The sequence below is a fragment of the Microcaecilia unicolor genome, chromosome 4 (assembly GCF_901765095.1).
Source record: "Microcaecilia unicolor chromosome 4, aMicUni1.1, whole genome shotgun sequence".
NCBI classification, from domain to species: domain Eukaryota; kingdom Metazoa; phylum Chordata; class Amphibia; order Gymnophiona; family Siphonopidae; genus Microcaecilia; species Microcaecilia unicolor.
In genome coordinates, this window is record NC_044034.1 from 218,102,292 (window position 1) to 218,120,733 (window position 18,442).

At 40.4% G+C, this 18,442-nt stretch overlaps 1 protein-coding gene across 1 annotated transcript in view; it reads left to right on the plus strand.

Annotated features, from left to right (window-relative positions):
• Positions 1 to 18,442, plus strand: part of LOC115469670 (mucin-5AC-like) — a 92,971-nt gene that overhangs the window by 35,245 nt on the left and 39,284 nt on the right. Inside the window, exons 9-18 of the mRNA XM_030202458.1 lie at positions 775 to 900; positions 985 to 1,102; positions 2,299 to 2,437; positions 3,811 to 3,921; positions 4,108 to 4,177; positions 5,953 to 6,090; positions 6,193 to 6,357; positions 9,845 to 9,939; positions 15,522 to 15,648; positions 16,074 to 16,329. Coding sequence (XP_030058318.1) covers positions 775 to 900; positions 985 to 1,102; positions 2,299 to 2,437; positions 3,811 to 3,921; positions 4,108 to 4,177; positions 5,953 to 6,090; positions 6,193 to 6,357; positions 9,845 to 9,939; positions 15,522 to 15,648; positions 16,074 to 16,329 — 1,345 coding nt within the window. The remainder of the gene's footprint in view (positions 1 to 774; positions 901 to 984; positions 1,103 to 2,298; positions 2,438 to 3,810; positions 3,922 to 4,107; positions 4,178 to 5,952; positions 6,091 to 6,192; positions 6,358 to 9,844; positions 9,940 to 15,521; positions 15,649 to 16,073; positions 16,330 to 18,442) is intronic.

The window sequence follows — 18,442 nt, forward strand, 5'->3', positions numbered from 1 at the left end:
TGTTATACCGCTCTAACTGCCAAGGCAGAGCACAGCGGTTTACATTTACTACTAATACTTATAATAAAAACTGAGGGAAAAAGAATGCCAAAATAATGATAGAAAAGTTTACTTATTCATACTTAAGAAGAGAAGGGCAGGGTCTGGATAGTATATTAGACAGAAATCTCATACTAGCTGGCCCATCACTTGTCTTCAAAACTTGTTGAAAGGTTTTCAAGTTAATTTTAAAGTATTTTAAAGAATCACTCCGAAGAGAAATTGGAAGCAAATTCCAAATAGGGGGGGAGAGAAAGAAAAATGCAGTGTTCCTGATGGATTCGTAGTGGGGATGTTTAAGGCTGGGAAGGACAAGACGTGTATTGTCATGTAAATTTTTCCGTGTGGTTCCAAAAAGGGGGTGTGGCCATGGGAGGGACATGGGCGGGTCAGGGACATTTCTAGGATTTTTGTGCAGTGTTATAGAATTTAATTTAGGTGTGAGTATTTGCACCATGGATCAGTTGGTGTAAATCCTCACACCTAAAATTTAGCGTGGACCCGGCGCTAAGCACTATTCTATAAATAGTGCCCAACTTTGTGCGCCGTTGATAGAATAGAGCTTAGCGTGCTTTTGCGCCATTTATAGAATTGAGTGCTTTATGTATTGCATCTATAAGACTTTGAGATATGATGCATCAATCTCAGGTTAAAGAGAACAGGAAGAACTTGGTTTCAGCAGAGTAGAAAACCCTTTCCTTAAATTCTGACCAGTTGCTATTTTTTACATTTCAGCTAAACAATGCCCGATGAATATGCAGTATCAGGAATGTGGCTCCAGTTGTGCTGATACTTGCCTGAACCATGAGAGACAGGATGTCTGTGAGAGTCACTGCATAGATGGCTGCTTCTGTCCCCAAGGCAAGTCCAAGCTCAAGGCCTAAATGCCCTGTGTGAGGCACACAAACTGCTTATCATTGAAGTGAATCTTTTCTCTTGCCTTAGGGACTGTATATGATGACATCGGTGATGCGGGCTGCATTCCCCTTGAGGAGTGCTTTTGTACATACAATGGCGAGAGTTTTGCTCCAGGAGCAGGATATTCTACCTCCTGCCGCTCCTGGTAAATCCCCTTCTGCTGTGTTTTCATGCTTGGTTGCTTTATCTTGCTAATATCGAATCAGTTTCTTTATATTTCATTTCCTCCTAATCTAGCAGACACAGGGTTAATTACTATCTGCATGTGAAAACACCATTAATGGGTATTATTTGCCTCAGGACCCATTTTATACAATGGGCCCTGTGCAAATGATGCACATGAATGGTATTCATGCATGCAAAATATTAGCCAATAACGGTGAAAATGAGAAAAACCTTATAGGACGCTTGCCTCAGATTTAAGTCTAAACAGATGCAATGTCCACTAAAAAAAAAAATTAATTGATTGAAAAAAATCACCTTTAGTAAACCTAAATAGAAAAGACTTGAATAAGTAACTGATTTCACAGTTGCTTTGAGTAATTTCAGGTATTTGGATTAATAATTATTTGTCTTATCTTATCAGAGTAAAACTGTCCAGTATGTTCTGTTTTTACTGCACCTTTGGAACAGAAATTCAAGAAACATTAAGAGGCCCTTTCACTAAGCTACATTAGGCGTTACCGTGTGCCTAACACAGCTTAAAATGGCGTACCACAGGACAAACTCAGGCATCCTATGATAAGTGTCAAATCAGCGCATGCTAACCACATGCTGATTTTGAGGGGCATGCCAGGGGGTGGAGAGCGGGCAATAGGCTTTCCTGCACTAATCAATTAGCACACAGTAATATAAATGCACTGATTAGTGCAGGATTACCCTTACTGCTTATGAAATGGGTGGCGGTGAGTACTCACATGGTAATTTTTTTAATGGCCATGCACTAATGGCAACATTAAGGCATGGCCGTTAATACAACAAGTAAAAAAATCAACCTTTTTATTGCTGTGGTATAAATGGCCTTAGCGCACAGGAAGAACCCTCAGAAGACCATTGTGAAACTGTGCTGGATAAATTTGAAGTAATATTTTCTTTCCCAGTAATTAGTATATATGTGCAGTTATCTTGGAAAATGTGGTTCCTGGGGTGTATAGATAGTAGCCTCAGCATAAGTCATATTTCTTCTTGTTTCAACATAGAAGAAAAAAAGGAATGTTGATCTGTTACCTTAGAGATCATTAGTTGTATCTTTCAGCTAACAAACACCTAATGTAATATGTATGGACCAAGACTTGTGTTTATCTTAGCCATTTCATTACTGCCTCTATCATTTCCGTTCAGTGTTTGTACTGGAGGCCTGTGGAACTGCCAGGACTTTCCATGCTCTGCAACCTGCGCTATAGAAGGAGGTTCTCACATCACGACTTATGATGACACTCATTACACCATCCATGGACAATGCAGCTATGTCATATCCAAGGTGAACAAAAATGTGACTCTCACTATGGTCTTAGCTGTGCAGGTTTTGGGAATAGAGCTGTCAGGGAAGGGAAAACTCACTGCATGGGAAAGCAGATTTCTCTTTCCTCTTACATACACTAAGGGGCCCTTTTACTAAGCCGCAGTGTCTTTTGGGTGCGCACTGGGCCAGTTTTTACCGCGTCCTGGAAGAAAAGGGGCCGGAAAATGGACGTGCGGCACAATAAAAACTAGCACACGTCCATTTTCGGCCTGAGACCTTACCGCCACCCATTGACTTAGCACTAAGGTCTCACATGCTATCCAGGCGGTAGGACCAAAGTTCACGGGGGCATGTCGGAGGCGTAGCGAAGGCGGGACTTGGACGTGCCTAACACATGGGTGTCCTCGACCCATAATGGAAAAAAAGGCGTCCATGACTAGCATTCGGACGACTTTACCTGGTCCTGTTTTTCTTACAACCAAGGCACAAAAAGGTGCCCGAACTGACCAGATGACCACCGGAGAGAATTGGGGATCACCTCCCCTTACTCACCCAGTGGTCACTAACCCTCTCCCACCCTCAAAAAACAACTTTAAAAATATGTCGTTCCAGCCTCTATGCCAGCCTCAAATGTCATAAGGTCCATCGCAGCAGTATGCAGGTACCTGGAGCAGTTGTAGTAGTGGGTGCAGTGCACTTCAGGCAGGCGGACCCAGGCCCATCCCCCCTACCTGTTACACTTGTGGTGGTAAATATGAGCCCTCCAAAACCCACCAGAAACCCACTGTACCTACATGTAGGTGCCCCCCTTCACCTGTAAGGGCTATGGTAGTGGTGTATAGTTGTGGGTAGTGGGTTTTTTGGGGGGGTTGGGGAGCTCAGCACACACGGTAAGGGAGCTATGTACCTGGGAGCAATTTATGAAGTCCACTGCAGGGCCCCCTAGGGTGCCCAGTTGGTGTCCTGGCATGTCAGGGGAACCAGGGCATACGAATGCTGGCTCCTCCCATGACCAAAGGGCTTGCATTTGGTCATTTCTGAGATGGGCGTACTTAGTTTCCATTATCGCTGAAAATCAGAAACAACCAAATCTAGGGACGACCATCTCTAGGGACGACCTAAATGTCAAGATTTTGGCGTCCCCGACCATATTATCGAAACGAAAGATGGCCGCCCATCTTGTTTCAATAATACAGGTTTCCCCGCCCCTTCGCCGGGACATTTTACAAGGACGTCCTCAGCAAAACCTGGGTGTCCCTTTCGATTATGCCCCTCTTGGTATCTTTGGCTCTGTGTTTTATGATCCCAATGCCTTTGATTCCCTGCTGTAAATTTTCAGTACCTTGGGTTCACTGCTATTAACTTGCAATGTTATATGTTTGAATTTTCAGCATTGCCATGGGGACACATTTTCTGTTATTGGAGAACTTTATCCATGTGGAGTGACAGACACAGAAACATGCTTGAAGAGTGTTGCACTCATTCTCAACAAAGGACAGACAGTAAGTGACTGAAACTTAATGGAATCACACATGCAGAAAAATGCAATGGATCACTAAGAAATAATGTTTGTAGTGCCACATAATAAACCTGCCTTCTTCTGCATAGTCAAGGATGTAAGAATAATATACATTCACTTGCATTTCTCTGCCAGGTATTTTAATTGTCTTCTTTCCATATTCTGCCAGACTCTTCTTATTCAATCCAGTGGCAGTGTATTCATGAACATGGTTTATATCCAGCTTCCCATCTCTACTGGTGAGTTCTGCTACTAGAACCTGTCTGGATTATCACTGTAACTCAGTTCTCTCAAGCCTTCTGCAGTGAATTTAGTGATTCATTTTCTTATTTGGTCCTCATTTTTATCTGTTGAAAATATAGCAAGGATTTTTGTTTCAACATATGAGAAGTTTTATTTTGTGTACTGAACGTTTATTAAATGTTTGAAATTCTTATTTTAAGGATAAGTCCTTTTTCTCCCATAGAGGAATTCTTTTTGCACCAGGTTTCCTCCTCTATGTGTGTTTTGGTGTTTTCCCTACATTTTTCTCATTTTCATCTTGCAGACCAACATATGTACCTGTTGTATTTTAGGATTGAACTTTGGGGTAGCAAACAAATTAATCCACTTTAAAAAGCCTAGGGCCCTGTTTACTAAGCTGTGCTATAGGTGCGCTAGCATTTTTAGTGCATGCTAAAAATTAGCGCACGCTAACACTAGAGACACCCATATATTCCTATGGGTGTCTCTAGTGTTAGCATGCACTAAAAACGCTAGCACACCTTAGTAAACAGGGCCCCTGTTGCTTGCAGTCAAACAGTGCACAGTCCAGTAAAGACTATTTACCTGTATTGTGGATCATTCACAGTGTCACAGTGTCATTATCGTAAACCAATATTGTATCATTTAAACAGCCACATATATCTATGACAATCTTAGCTTTATAGGGGGAGTTTTATAACAGGGCCCCTAGGTACAGTGAGCAGGAAGATGGATGCCTGTTTTGGTACTATTTTATAAAGGCACATAAGCACCTCCGTATATGGTTTGTAAAATAGTAGAGACAATCCATCAGCAATAGAGCCTACGTTCAAGTCTCAGACATTACGCCTGCTCGAGAGCAGGTGTAAATATTAGCATGCACTGTAAATGTAGTCATTCATATGTTGCGTCCCCTAGTCATAGTTTGCCTAAACTCTGCGCTTGCACATGCCTCTGCCCCCACTTGTACCACACTCGTACTTTTAGGCATGACCTAATTTTTATAAGAGGCCATTTTCACACTTAGAATAGACATAGATGGTTTATAAAATTACCCAGACAATAGAGTAGCAGGGGTAGACCAAACAAACCTCTAGCAGCCAGTGAGTGATGTAAAATATGTATTGATAAAATACCTCCCCTCCCTGCCCATCTTCAAGTCTTTGCTTAAAGTCCACCTCTTCAATGCTGCGTTCGGCACCTAACTCTTACCTTTCAGGAAATCCAGACTGCCCCAATTTGACTGCCCCTATCAGACTGACTGTTCATGTGTCCTTTAGATTGTAAGCTCTTTGAGCAGGGACTGTCCTTCTATGTTAAATTGTTCAGTGCTGCGTAACCCTAGTAGCGCTTTAGAAATGTTAAGTAGTAGTAGTAGTAGTAGATAAAACACCTCACATGAAAGAGATCTGACACGGGACCATGTTTCAATAGGAAGCAGACTGCCTCAGGGGTCACATGCACCACATACCTCAATCAAATTGTGTGGAACCAAGGTGCGTTGAGATGGCTGCAATCTGATGCAAAACCGGGTCTTCACCACGAGCTAATATAACATGCAAACATAAAGTTTCTCTATATTGCGAGCCGGCCATGAGTTTTCATATAATCAGACTTGGGGGAAGTTACTAAGCTGTGGTAAAAATTTACCATAACTTAATTTATCACTGGAGTTATTAACATGTGGTAACTTGATATAATACAAAGGTTTTTTTTTTGCAGTTTTGTTTACCTTGAAATATCTGATTTTTTGCTCCTTTTCTATCCATAGCTGACTTCACCATTTTCAGGCCCTCAAACTTCTTCATCATTGTACAGACTAATATAGGCCTCCAATTACAGATCCAACTAATACCCATCATGCAAGTCTACTTGAACTTGGACTCATCTTACAGAGAAAAGACATGTGGTAAGGGTGATTGACATAATTACAGATTTTTCTTCATCTCGTACAAGAGAATTTCCTTTCATTGGATGTCAATGCTAACAGTGGGTTTGCTCTTCTTAATAGGTCTCTGTGGAAATTTCAACGATATTCCAAAAGATGATTTCACAGCCTACAATGGAGTAATTGAAGGAACTGGGGCCTCGTTTGCTAATGGCTGGAGAACCCAGTCTAACTGCCGTAACATTGAAAACAGTTTTGAAAACCCCTGCAGTCTTAGTATAGAAAATGGTAAGAGTCCAGTAGACGCTGGAGGCTAGCAAAATGTGTATTTGTTTTTTAATTCCATTTTTTGTTCATATTGTGATCCAACAAACTCTGAAGGAATTAAGTTTCATTTCTGTATCTAAATCCATTGTCCAGAAGTTCTAGATGATATACAATCATTAAACGCATTACATAAAACACACAATAACATAACAGTAAACAAGCTGTAAAGAAAAGATGGCAGAACCAAAAACACAAGCATCAAGCAACAAATCCAAAAGAAATACTACTGTCTAGTTCAGTGATAGTCATTCATGATTGTTGAGGGCCACAAATGAGTCAGCTGTTTAAAATATCCCTAATGAATATACATCTACTACAGTTATAATAACAACTATTTTGAAAAATTAATCTTTACTATATCCAAAACCATCCCTTCATATAAATATTACAATCTTAAAATTTTAACACTTTGCTGTTCTAAATATGATTTCAACTCACAAAAAAGAGAGAGGAACAATTTTGGAGTATAGTCATATGCTTGTCATCTGTCGTTGACGCCGAAGGATTACCTCTCAAGTGTTGCAAGGTGTGGCACCGACAATATTGAAGTGAAGAGAACGTGAGTAATTAAAGTTTCAGCTTTGAAACCCTTTATGTGGGATGTAGTAATCGGAAGTCGCAGTGTTTGGAAAATTGCATGAGACATTTGGATATATGTTCAGCAGTGGTGCTGTTGTTTGAACTATTCTCAAAAGAAATGTAGAGACGAATACTCCATTTTGTGGTCCCATATTTGTGAAGGATTGATTTGAGGGGGGTTGAAATGAGGGTGTTTATTGTGAGTTGGAATCATATTTATTAGAACAGCAAAGTGTTAAAATTTTAAGATTGTAATATTTATATGAAGGGATGGTTTGAATATAATAAAGATTAATATTTTGAAATAGTTGTTATTATAATTGTGGTAGCTACAAATAATACGACTATTGTACAACATTTTACCCTATTATTTGTAATGTATAATGAATATGCATAAGATAGAATTGCACGCATACGACCCCCGTGGGCCAGATTCTATAAAAGGTGTGTGCCTTTTATAGAATAGTGCTTAGAACTGATGTCCATGCCCTAACTTTGGGCACCAGGCTTACTTATGCCTGCTGAACCCTGGTGTATATGCTGGTGCCCAGTTTTTCAAAACAACACGGGTAACTTTTTGGAACATCTCTAATATGCCCATGTCCCTCCCATGGCCACACCCCCTTTTGAGATATGCGTTATGAGAGTTGGGCACCCTGCCTTATAGAATAGTGCATAGCCAGATGTGCGCACACATTTTAATTGATGCCAATTAATATCAATAATTGGTTGTTAGCACCCAATTATTGATGGTTCAGAGCTCATTATTCAATTAATTTGCGTACGCATCTCAGGCATGCACAAAAATTTGTGCGTACAAATCTGTACAAATAGTAGCAACATTTCATGCTACCAATCCCAAGGCAAGCAGTGACTTCTCCCATATCTATCTCAATAGCAGACTATGGACTTTCCCTCCCGGAACATGTCCAAACATTTTTAAACCCAGATATTCTAACCTCTGTTACCACATCCTCTGGCAACGAGTTTCAGAGCTTAACTATTTGTTGAGTGAAAAAATATTTTCTCCATATTTGTTTTTAAAATTATTTCAATGTAACTTCATCGAGTGTCTAGTCTTTTTGAAAGAGTAAAAAACGATTCACTTTCACTCGTTACTCAGGAATTTTTATGCCTCCGTCATATTTCCCCTCAGCTGTTTCTTTTCCAAACTGAAGAGCCCTAACTTCTTCAGCCTTTCTTCATATGACAGGAGTTCCATTCCCTTTATCATTTTGGTCGCATTTCTTAGAATTTTTTCTAATTCTGCTGTATCTTTTATGAGATACGGCAACCAGAACTGAGCACAGTACTAAAGGTGAGGTTGCACCATGGAGCGATACACAGCCATTATAGCATTCTTGGCCTTATTTACTCAATTGTACTTTTTCAATCTGAATTTGTCTCCTCCTAGAACTTGATGGTGAAGCAGATTATAAATGTCAGAGTTAAATTAAATTAATCCTAGACAAAGAATGTATGTGATAACATAAGAATTACAAATGAATTAAAGAATATACACTGTCTGGATTTTCAGACTAGACTATGGGTAAAATGTGGTGTATGTTAAGAATGTGCATAAAAAGTTTAGTATAAATCCAACCTGATGATATTCAGGATCATATTTTCTTTCTGAGCACATATAGGCAATGGGGAATAGGAAAGAAGTGCTCCAGTCCCCTCTGAGTCTGTCCTTTGGCAGTAGGGAAAGGATGAGAGAAAGAAGTGGTCTGCTTTTCTCTCCACCCTCTGCCTTTGCACTCTTCCTGCATCTCCTCTTACCTTCTCCTCAGACCCAGAGCAGTGGCAGCAGCAAATGCATTTCAAAGATTCAGTCTGGGGCTTGTAAGTCCTTGTATTGTGGACAGGCCCTGTAGAGCTCCATGTTCTGTTCTCCTCCTCTCACACAAGGGAGTGAAGCACAACAGGGACTATCCAGAGCATGAGGGCTTGCAGGCCTCACACTGAATCTCTAATGTATATTTGCTGCTGCCACTGCTTCAGGACCTGACAACTGAAGGAGACAGCAGTGCTGGCTCAGATAGAAGTGTGCCAGTGATAGCAAAATGCTAGTACCTATCAGAAGTTGGCCCTGGAGGCACTTGCCTATGTTGCTTATTCCACAATCCAGGCTTGGTGATATGAGCTATCCTGTAAGAAGAGAGAGGAAACATTCCAATGATCCAGTCTAGACAGGAATGTTTTGAACATGTGGTACAACAGCTCAGACATTGACATTAAATGGCATTTTTCTCTCTGCCAAATAGTGACCTTTTCCAGATCCTAGGTGACCCGGATTCATATTTCTAAAATTTAGGGATCATTCTAAAATGAAGGAAATAATATGTACATTACTAGATACACACATAAATGATTAGCATTCTGGATTATGTACATATGTGAGCACATGTATAAATGCCCAAAATCCATCTAAGCCTTGTTCTGTAACTCCGCTCATGTCTTGTAGAGCGAATATTTCACAGGCAGGCTACATATATGGGTGGAGCCAGGGTGGTGCATTGGAAATGCCCAAACTTACATCGCTGGCAACTAGACGCGACTACTTGCATTGGCTTTATGGTTGGCATATACATGTATATACGTGTATATACTTAATATTTTATAAAGGAAGGAGAAGCCACAATTTAGGTGCATTGTTATAGAATTTCCCCCAATGCTCATTAATCAGGAAAATGAACTACTCACAGAATGTTGGCAATTTTATGACTGCAGTGAATGCCAAAAGCCAGGTTGGCTGAACTGCTTATAGATAATGTGGATCTGTAGAAATTTCTCTGGTTGGTGCATGTTTAAAGTACAGCACTGAGGAACTATAACATCAGTGTGTTTCACTTATTCCATTCTGCAGAGAAATACGCTCAACATTGGTGCAATTTGCTGACCAGCACCACGGGACCTTTTGCTGATTGTCATGGATTGGTGAATCCTAGGTCCTATTATGACGTACGTAAAGAATGTCTTCTCATTAATGACAAAATAAGCTAGTGTCATGAACTCAGAACAAATGAGGTAACATATAATATATAATATATTGACACTGAACTCTTTCTCTCAACTCTGTTATGGGTCCAGTTTCAATATATTATCTATTTTGCTCTCTTTGATTCCCTTTTAATTTCACTGGACATTATTAACCCGCTATGTTAAAAAAAACCTGATGGGTCACTACTAGTGCATTCATTTGAAACAATATGGAAACATTTAAATGATGTTTTGTGTCATTTTTTGCCTGAAACAGTAGGAACAAACCCCCAATTTTTCCTGTTTTAAACAATGCACACTCTTTTGAAAGAGCATGCCTCTTCCCCAATAGTGCATGCAAGGCCAAGCACTTTCATGATAATGCCTGAAAAAAATGCATGCTGTTTGCAAATAATGCACACACTTTGCCAGTAGTGGGCGCTGTTTCAGAAGACTGTATACGAAAGAGCGTACACTACTAATATTGCTCCTGAAATGAAAGAAATTAAAAAACAAAATAGCTCAAACAAAATGAAAATGTCCTTAAATCACACAGGAAACTAAATGAGATGACAATTTTAGGGCTCTATACTCTCTAGGGGCCCTTTTACTAAGCCACATTAAAAAGTGTCTGGTGCTATTGTTGGTGCGTGGATTTCCCACACACTGTGCCACTTTCAGCATGGCAGCAAAATGGCCACATTTGTATATTTTTCTTTAATGGCCACAGTTTAATTTCCCAATTAGTGCATGTCCATTACGCGGGAGCCCTTACCATCACCTATTTTTTAGGGGCTTAGGGTTCCCTCACTAACCCCATGGTAATTGGGCAGCGTGCAGCAATGTGCCCACACTACCCAATTAGTGCAAGTCACACCTACTCTCTGCCCATGGTCATGCTGATGGGTACACTACTGCTGGATGCCTCAGTGCATCCGTGGCAGTGCTTTTTGGCGACTTGTATTCACTTGCTAGTTCCTACCACGGCTTAGTAAAAAGGTCCCCTAGTCAGAACTCAGTCATGCTGACAATAAGCAGTTGACCACTTAGAATTCACTCTTTATACAACAGAGGGGAGTATTATGAAAAAAAAATGAAGGACAGAAAAGGGCCCATTTTCTAAACCACGTTAAACACTTACTAGGGAATTTTATATATGGCACCTAACATTGAGGTCCTTTTACTAAACTTCAGGATAAAGGGCCCTGCGGTAATGGTGAAGGCTGTTTTTCCCATGCGCCAGGGCCCTTTTCACAGCAGAGGGTAAAAAGCCCCTAACAAAATGGCCATGCGGTAAGATTACTCTTACCACGTGAGCATGGGGGAGGTGGGAGCACTTACTGCCAACCATTGAGGTGGCAGCAAGGGCTCCCACAGTAACCCCGTGGTAACTGGGCAGCACACGGTGATGCCTGATTACTGCTGGGTTAGTGCCACGCTATAAAATAATTGGCCGCAGATCCCAATGCTAAGCGCTATTCTGTAAAGGGTGCCCAACTTGGAGTGTCCTTTATAAAACGACATTCAGTGCCAATTTTTTTCAGGACCAATTTTTTCACACTATGTACTGAATCTACCTCTTAGGGGACAATTCTAGAAATAAGTGCCCAAGTTTAGGTGCCAAATGACATGTGCATAGGGCCAATTCTATAGTGGCCTCTTGGAACCAGGATTCTGTTTTATAGAATACTAGTGTTTGTCGGTATTGACAAGCCCATATGTAGGCAACACCTCATGCCATGTCCATGGCAGGTATAAGTTGGCTTTCCTAATGTATAGTGTTCTATAAGCTACGCGTGTAACTAGGAGACACACCCATGGCCTGCTCATACTCTTCTCCCACTTGTACTCCTCCTTTGCAGTTAGATGCTCTGACTCTTAGGTGCTACCTTATAGAAATGCACCTGTGGCCAGATTCCATATATGACGCTATGAGTTACGTGCGTTAAATTGGACATGGGCCCAATTTAACGCACCTAACATAATTGAGTAACGAACTAATCAATGCTGATTGGGTGATAACCAATTAGCACTAATTGGCAATAATTAGGATTTACGTACATATCGTATTATATAATGATGTGCGTGTAAATCCTAATGCACGTTCATATTTGGGGGCACAGATAGGGGCATTTTGGGGGGCATTCCCAAATGTTTTGTGGATAGATATAGAATATGGTCAAATGATGTCTAACTGTAGTCGCCAACATTTAAGCTTCCTCATAGTAGGCCTAATTGTAGGCGCCTACAGTTAGGCACAGTTTTTGCCTAAGCATGGTTCTATAAAGGGCACATACTCTTTATAGAATCACGCTTACCCCTGGATTCTATATAGCATGCCTAGCATTCTGCACTGAAATCTAAGCATATTCTATAACAATGCGAGTAACTCAATTGACTTAATAAGCGCACAACTCACTAAGCATAATCTGTAATGAACTGCACCTAAATTCTAATGCATGCTGTTCAAAAGGGGCATAGTTATGGGTGTTTCATGGGTGTTCCAAAATTTAAATGCAGAGTTATAGAATATGGCCCAGTGCATGTATATCTACATGCAAGGATTTACGCCACGTTTTCATTGATGTAAATGGAGGCGCATAGTTTTAGGAATTGGGATATCAACTAAGTGTATTCTATATACCGTGTCTAAATGTAGGTGCTGCTTATAGAATACATTTAGCCAGAAGTGTTTACCACACGGATTTTTAAGCGCCTTATATAGAATCTGGCCCTAAGTGTTAAATTTTCAGTGCTGATTTGAAGTGCACATAGGGGCCCTTTTACCAAGCTACTACTACTATTTAACATTTCTATAGCGCTATAAGGCATACGCAGCGCTGTACACCATACACAAAAAAGTCAGTCCCTGCTCAAAGAGCTTACAATCTAGGTAAGACAGGTGAACAGAACAATTAAGGGTAAGGGAATAAATAGGTGAGGATAAAGGACAGGGCAAGTGAGTAGAGGTTAGGAGTCAAAAGCAGTGTTAAAGAGGTGGGCTTTGTTTGGACTTGAAGAAGGCCAAAGACGGGGCTAGACGCACAGGCTCTGGAAGTCTATTCCAGGCGTGAGGTGCAGCTGTGGGAAAAAGGGCCCTACGCTGGGGGAGGAGGCCATTTTTCCTGCACACCAGGGCCCTTTTTACTGCAGTGGGTAAAAAAGCCCCCAGCACACATAGCCATGCGGTAAGAGAACTCGTATGGCCATGCGACGGGGAGCCCTTACCGCCACCCACTGAGGTGGCGATAAGAGCTCCCGCGCTATCCCAGCGGTAATGATTACTGCCGGGTTACCAGCGCACAAGCCACTCTGTAAAAAGGTCCCATAGTGCCTGTAAATTAATACAGTTCAAAACCAGACCCCCCCAATGTAACTTATGAAAACAAAATCTATGTCCACGTGCTTAAGTTACACAACATCAATTATAGAATAAGAACCTACAGCCATGACCTCAGTGATGACTTGTTTTACATGAGGAACTAAAGAAATAAATATGTGGGAATATCAAGATAATTAAATACACCACATTATAGACTGATGAAGAGTGAGATGAATAATAGACAAAACAGTGAAGATGACTAACAAAAATGAAAAAAGTAATAAAATAAACATAAAAATAAATAAAAAATAAAAATAAAAACATAAATAAAAAGAAATAAAAATATATATGTAATAAAGACGACACTTCTGATGTGAAAATTTAAAAATCTAATTTATTAACCATGAAAAACTACAAAAATAGGGAGAACAGGACTCGATACAGCTGTGTTTTGGCCAGCCAGGCCTGCGTCAGGAGTCTTCTCACCATATAGTGAATTCTTACTCTATTTATACATTGGATGGTTTTGTGTATTAGTATGTAGAAACCCTTATGGGTAAACAGTATTGGAACGTTTACAAAAGCAACTCTCCGAGACGCTGATCTGAGTATCTCCAGTCTACACTGCTTAGAGTGAATTTTAGCGCTACAAAATTCCAGAAGAGATAACCGGAGAGTTGCTTTTGTAAACGTTCCAATACTGTTTACCCATAAGGGTTTCTACATACTAATGCACAAAACCATCCAATGTATAAATAGAGTAAGAATCCACTATATGGTGAGAAGACTCCTGACGCAGGCCTGACCGGCCGAAACACAGCTGTGTCGAGTCCAGTTCTCCATATTTTTGTATTTTTTATGGTTAATAAATTAGATTTTTAAATTTTCACATCAGAAGTGTCGTCTTTATTACATATATCTTTTTATTTTTTATTTATGTTTTTATTTTTATATTTATTTTAATTTTTTTACTTTTTTCATTTTTGTTAGTTATCTTCGCTGTTTTGTCTATTGTTGTTTTTTTGCGAAGACTGGTTTCTTTTGCTTTTTTGCATGAAGAGTGAGATGAATCATGGGGCGAGTTCCTCGTGTGAAACAAGTCATCACTGAGGTCATTACAGTAGGTTCTTATTCTATAATTGATGTCGTTTAACTTATGCACATAGATTTTGTTTTCATAAGTTACATTGGGGGCCTGGTTTTGTAACTGTAAATTAATGGCATCTTTGATGCATCTTAGTAGTGTGTACCTCTAGGCACCAGTGTAAAGGATTGCACTGTTAATTCAGAGTTTACTGCAAGGTGACTGCTAGCATAGAATCACATTAAGGGGCATGTGGTAACCCGAGCGTTAAGTGCTTTTTCTGTTGGGGAGTGGCATGAGCAGGGAAAGGGCATGAAAGTACTTGCCAGTTAGCATGGTGCACTTACTGTATGTTACCTGGCTTACAAGCAGTTAATGTGGACCACTTATTGCCTCTTAAATAAGTCTTCCTGCGTTAACTGCAGCCAGGTAACATGCACTAATTAGCACTTTTATGCGGGACCTGCATATGAAAATGCTGGGTCTGCCTCCCTCCCTCCCTCCCAGTTGCCACTTAAAATTTGCAGCTACCGCAAAGTCCTACATTAAGCCACGGTAACTGCAAATTTTACCACACTTTTCTAAGAGGGCCCCAAAGTGACATTAGAACTGGGGGCTCGGTGATTTGAATGATGCGGAGTACTGCGATACCATTTTGTCTTAGAGTCCCAATTTAGATTTAACATTGATAGTGTCCTTAAAAATGTCTCTGCCTGTTGCAAAGAGTGAATTTTAAGCTGTCGGTTGTTTATTGTAATTTTTAGTATGCTGTTTTCAAACTGCAGATTTAACAACCAAAATATGTGCTCACTTGTCTTTATGGAATAGCATCTAGGTAGACACCTACTTATTCCCTTAAACCAGGCACCCAGTTATAAAATTACCCTGCTGGTGACTAGCCTTGCTCTGTAAATACTGAGCCATCAATTCTCATTAGTGTTTATGGGACTCAAGGAGATGGAGCAAGGGTTGCCAGCCAGTGGAGATGGCTTTACAAAATGTGAGCTTAGTTTAGGAATGAAATAAAAGAATAATCTAGGGTTCTTCCTTTATTTGCTTGTATTCCACAGACAGAATATAGGAGCATTTGCCCATTGTGATACCCAGCCATCCCCATTCTCAGTGCCAATGAAAGAGGTTTATTTTGTACCCCTGCAGAACTGCCTCTTTGACACCTGTAACTGCGAGAAGAGTGAAGACTGCATGTGTGCGGCCCTCTCTTCTTACGTGCATGCCTGTGCTGCCGAAAAAGTCGTGCTGAGTGGATGGAGGACCAGTGTCTGCAGTAAGTTCTGAAGCTGATCAGTGGGTTCTCTGTATAACTAGAGAACATGAATCAGGAAAAATAAGTGGTGCATAAAACTCTTTGACTCTCTCAAAAGATATACAATTCCCATGAAATGACAAACTCGCCTCTAAACTCCAGCTCTTTCCAGGACAAAGATAGTGGTGGTGTCCTCAAACTTCATTTATATATCTAATTCTAATTCTAATCAGTGATTGCCCACTCAATCTCTGCATTTAGACCAAAAGGGATAACTGTGTTGTGTAAATAAATCCATTGTTTTTCTTTAAGATTTAAGCAAGACACACCCTATGTCCCCCTGCACACACACACACACACACACACACACACACACACACACACACACACACACACACACACACGTGTATATACATATCTACATATTTGTTTCTTTCCTTCCCAAGGTAAATATGCAATGACATGCTCAGAATCCCTGACATACAGCTACTCCATTACTTCCTGCCAACGCACATGCCGCTCTCTCAGTGAGCATGACGTCACCTGCGACATCAAGTTTCTTCCAGTTGATGGTTGCGTCTGCCCAGAAGGCACCTACATGAATGAGGATGGCAAATGCGTGGATGCTGCCAGCTGCCCCTGTTACCACAAAGGAACTGTTGTGTCCTCTGGAGAGACTGTCCATGAAAATGGTGCCATGTGGTAAGACGGCCTAAGTGCAGTTACACACATAACTACAAATTAGTACCAATTAACTCCACATAAGGGCTATTATCGGTACATAAAGCTAAGTGACAGCTAATTTAACAATTACATTACATGTGCAACTTTGCATGGCCAAGTTTGCGCACTAGTCGGAAATGTGGGTGCCCGACTGTATACAATCTGGGGAATACTGCGCATTCTTTCCTGATAGGGTGCAAATGCTCAATGGCTCACTTCTGGGCAATAGTTTGTGCATGTACCCTAGGGTGAAAAAAGGGCACACTATTACCAGTGGATGGCATTTGTTTCGAATGACAGCCTGTTCCTAGTGTAAATGTGGGTCAGTAGATTTCCTGGGATAATTTTCAAAGTGATAGTTCGTGCTTACTTTCACTGGGAAAACTGGAGCAAAGTCCTAAGGTAAAAAGTCTTTAAAGACTTTTCACCGATGTGGGCAGTTATGAAAATGAATCACAGAGAAAGAGAGAGATAATATGGACGTGCATGAACGGGAACCAAGGAGTAAAAATTCCATGGCATGATGAGTGGTAATTACTGAGCATATTTTTAGCTGTAACCTAATTGGTTAGATTGCAGCTGAATATTGCCCACATCTAGCAGGCTAAAACATATACAACTAGGCTTGAGTACGTTTTCTGAGTTAGCTGCCTAAGGGGTCCTTTTACCAAGGTGTGCTAACAGATTCAATGCATGCTAAATGATAAGATGCCCATAGGACTATAATGGGAGTAAAATGTGGCAAAAGCAGTTAGCTTAGCAGGATTTTAAAAAGGTTTGGATAATTTCCTGAAAGAAAAGTCCATAAGCCATTATCACGATGAGGAAAATCCACTGCTTATTTCTAGGATAAGCAGCATAAAATGTATTACTGTTTTGGGATCTTGCCAGGTATTTGTGACCTGAATTGGCCACTGTTAGAAATAGGATACTGGGCTTGATGGATCTTTGGTCTATCCTAGTAAGACAATGCTTATGTTCTTATGTCTTATCGTTTAGCACACGCTAATCCATTAGCACACCTTAGTAAAAGGAACCGTAACTTAGCTGTCTGCCACTAAAAATGAGAGGTAGCTAAGGGGCATAGTTATCAACATGGGTTATCATTAAAATGTGTTATTTTAACACTAAGGGGGGAAGTTATTCAAGTGAGCTACCATTAAAACGTTTTATTTTACTGTTAACCCCAGTTATTAGTAACTAGATCTCATGGCATAAAATGGAACCTATGCTAAAATAGCACACGTTAGTAGTAAAACAGCACATCTTAATGGTAGCCCACATTGATAATTACTCCCCTAACTCATGCACCTGTCGTATACCGCCCAACTTGTGATGGACAATTTGAGATAAGTGCATGATTTATAAAAGACTTGTTATACTGATTATTGTTTGAATTTCTTATGGGCTACACATTGATGGGCATTTCAAGATAGTACTCAGTTGAGGAGACTGTGATGGACACTATTTAATTTGGTCCTGTTGGGATACGAGACCAGTGATGTGAACGCATTTGCAAACTGTGCTGCTATAGAGTCACAGTTGCCTCAGTCCATAGCGTGTGAACTTGTCAGCAGTTTGCTACTGTATACACAATAGAGAAACACTGGTGGTCACATTTTCGCATTTTTAGCATTGATACTGTGTATTACTAGTGTCTTACTTATTTTAGTGTTAACAGCTGGGGAATAAGCATAGACCTCAGACAATTTTAAAACAGGTCATTTCTACAAGTTTTTCTTGGAGTAAAGCCCTTTTAAAACGAACTCCTCAGTGTTCTTGTAATTATGTCGGTCACACTAGCAGATATATGTATTCGGGCTGTTTTGGCCATTTGCATTTGATTTGGGTTTCTCACGCTTTCCTCTTGGTTTCCCACTTAAAATTGCTCCTTAGGTATTATGATTAAAGGAGCCATGCAATTTTAAATGAGTTTCCTCTTTTATACAAACAGTATGGGATCGATTTTCAGTCTGCAGCAGTGAGTGACTTATAATCTGCTTCCAACCACAGGCTAACCTACTACTACTACTACTTATCATTTCTATAGCGCTACAAGGCTAACCTCAGATATTCAATGCTGGGCTTGCAC